The sequence below is a fragment of the Eutrema salsugineum genome, unplaced genomic scaffold, assembly GCF_000478725.1.
Source record: "Eutrema salsugineum unplaced genomic scaffold, Eutsalg1_0 scaffold_18, whole genome shotgun sequence".
NCBI classification, from domain to species: Eukaryota; Viridiplantae; Streptophyta; class Magnoliopsida; order Brassicales; family Brassicaceae; genus Eutrema; species Eutrema salsugineum.
The window spans coordinates 2,422,061-2,423,111 of record NW_006256846.1 but is presented as its reverse complement, the minus strand read 5'-3'; the positions used below and the strand labels follow the sequence as shown (position 1 = coordinate 2,423,111).

Genomic DNA, 1,051 nt, shown 5'->3' with positions numbered 1-1,051 from the left:
ACCATTCGACACCGAACAAAATCAAGAGATTTCTGATGTGAAGTTTGCTGCATCTTTTCAGGGAGTAAAGTCACAGGGGCCACATCATGTCGAGCTGGTTTTGCTGCCTTAATGGCAGCTGACATCAACTTCTCTCCAACATTCTCTGAACCTTTTGATCTCTGTGAACCTTCTGATTCACGCATCTCATAAGTCGGACTTTTCCCTTTATCTAGCTCAGAGGTGATCACAGGTGGGGCTTCCAGGCGCAGCATTGATCACTGCCCCACCTAGTCATCCTTAAGGTCAAGAATGGATTGTTTCACACGCTCCTCACGGGCTTTGCACTCTGGTCCTTGCGCAGGCAGAAGATACAGCCGCATATCCTGCATAACTTCAGGTGAAATCCGTAGTCTTCCCGAGTATGGGTCAGGTCCCACTTGTTCCTTAGTTATGATACCTAACAGAGGGTCTGACTCTTTCAACACTGGTTCCGTGTTGCATTTAGCATTTAGGATACTCTGCCTTCTTGCATTAGCCTTGTCTTTAAGCATTTGGATCAACAATGGACACTTATCCTTTTCATGAGTCAATCTTTGGCAAGAGTAACACCACTATTGAATCCTCTCAAAGTCATACCAGACGGTTGTCGATCCTCCTTTCAGAAGATTTACAACCTTTGAGCGTCTGACCGGTCTAGACACATCGAAATTAACCTTGACACGCACGTAATCTTTGCTCTGTGGCTTTTCTGGATCAAAAGCTATCTCGATTACCTTTCATATGATATCTCTAAGCGCATAAATCGAGGCTTCAGTGTAGTACTTAACTAGGATGTTAAGGATCTGGATCCACACTGGCATGAATTACAGTAGTCATCCGGTGGATTTTTAACCCAACGGTCGATCACTATCGACCACTCATTGAAAGTCCAGACTCTTTTCTTCAGAACCTCTTCCAAGTCGTGTTCATACTTGAAAATAAACTGGAACCTTTCCTTCGACAGCTCCACTCCTCTTAAACGGTCATAGACTTGCCACTTCCTTGGCATGTCAAGTATCAGGTATGTCAT

The 1,051-nt window shown here is 44.5% G+C and overlaps 1 protein-coding gene across 1 annotated transcript; it reads right to left on the bottom strand.

Annotated features, from left to right (window-relative positions):
- Positions 1–269: 269 nt before the first annotated feature.
- On the bottom strand, positions 270–1,051 carry LOC112087256. Its single transcript, XM_024157285.1, has 3 exons — positions 875–1,051; positions 657–755; positions 270–557 (listed from the first exon to the last, which is right to left on the bottom strand). The coding sequence occupies exons 1-3, from the start codon at positions 1,049–1,051 to the stop codon at positions 270–272; spliced, it is 564 nt and encodes a 187-aa protein (XP_024013053.1).

What these genes read in the sequence shown, in the direction of transcription:
- LOC112087256 (XM_024157285.1), bottom strand. Translation starts at nt 1,051, where the DNA reads ATGACATACCTGATACTTGACATGCCAAGGAAGTGGCAAGTCTATGAC. An exon ending in CGATAGTGATCGACCGTTGG is followed by an intron (nt 756 to 874) that starts GTTAAAAATCCA and finishes ATCATATGAAAG; the next exon opens with GTAATCGAGATAGCTTTTGA. An exon ending in GACCGGTCAGACGCTCAAAG is followed by an intron (nt 558 to 656) that starts GTTGTAAATCTT and finishes ACTCATGAAAAG; the next exon opens with GATAAGTGTCCATTGTTGAT.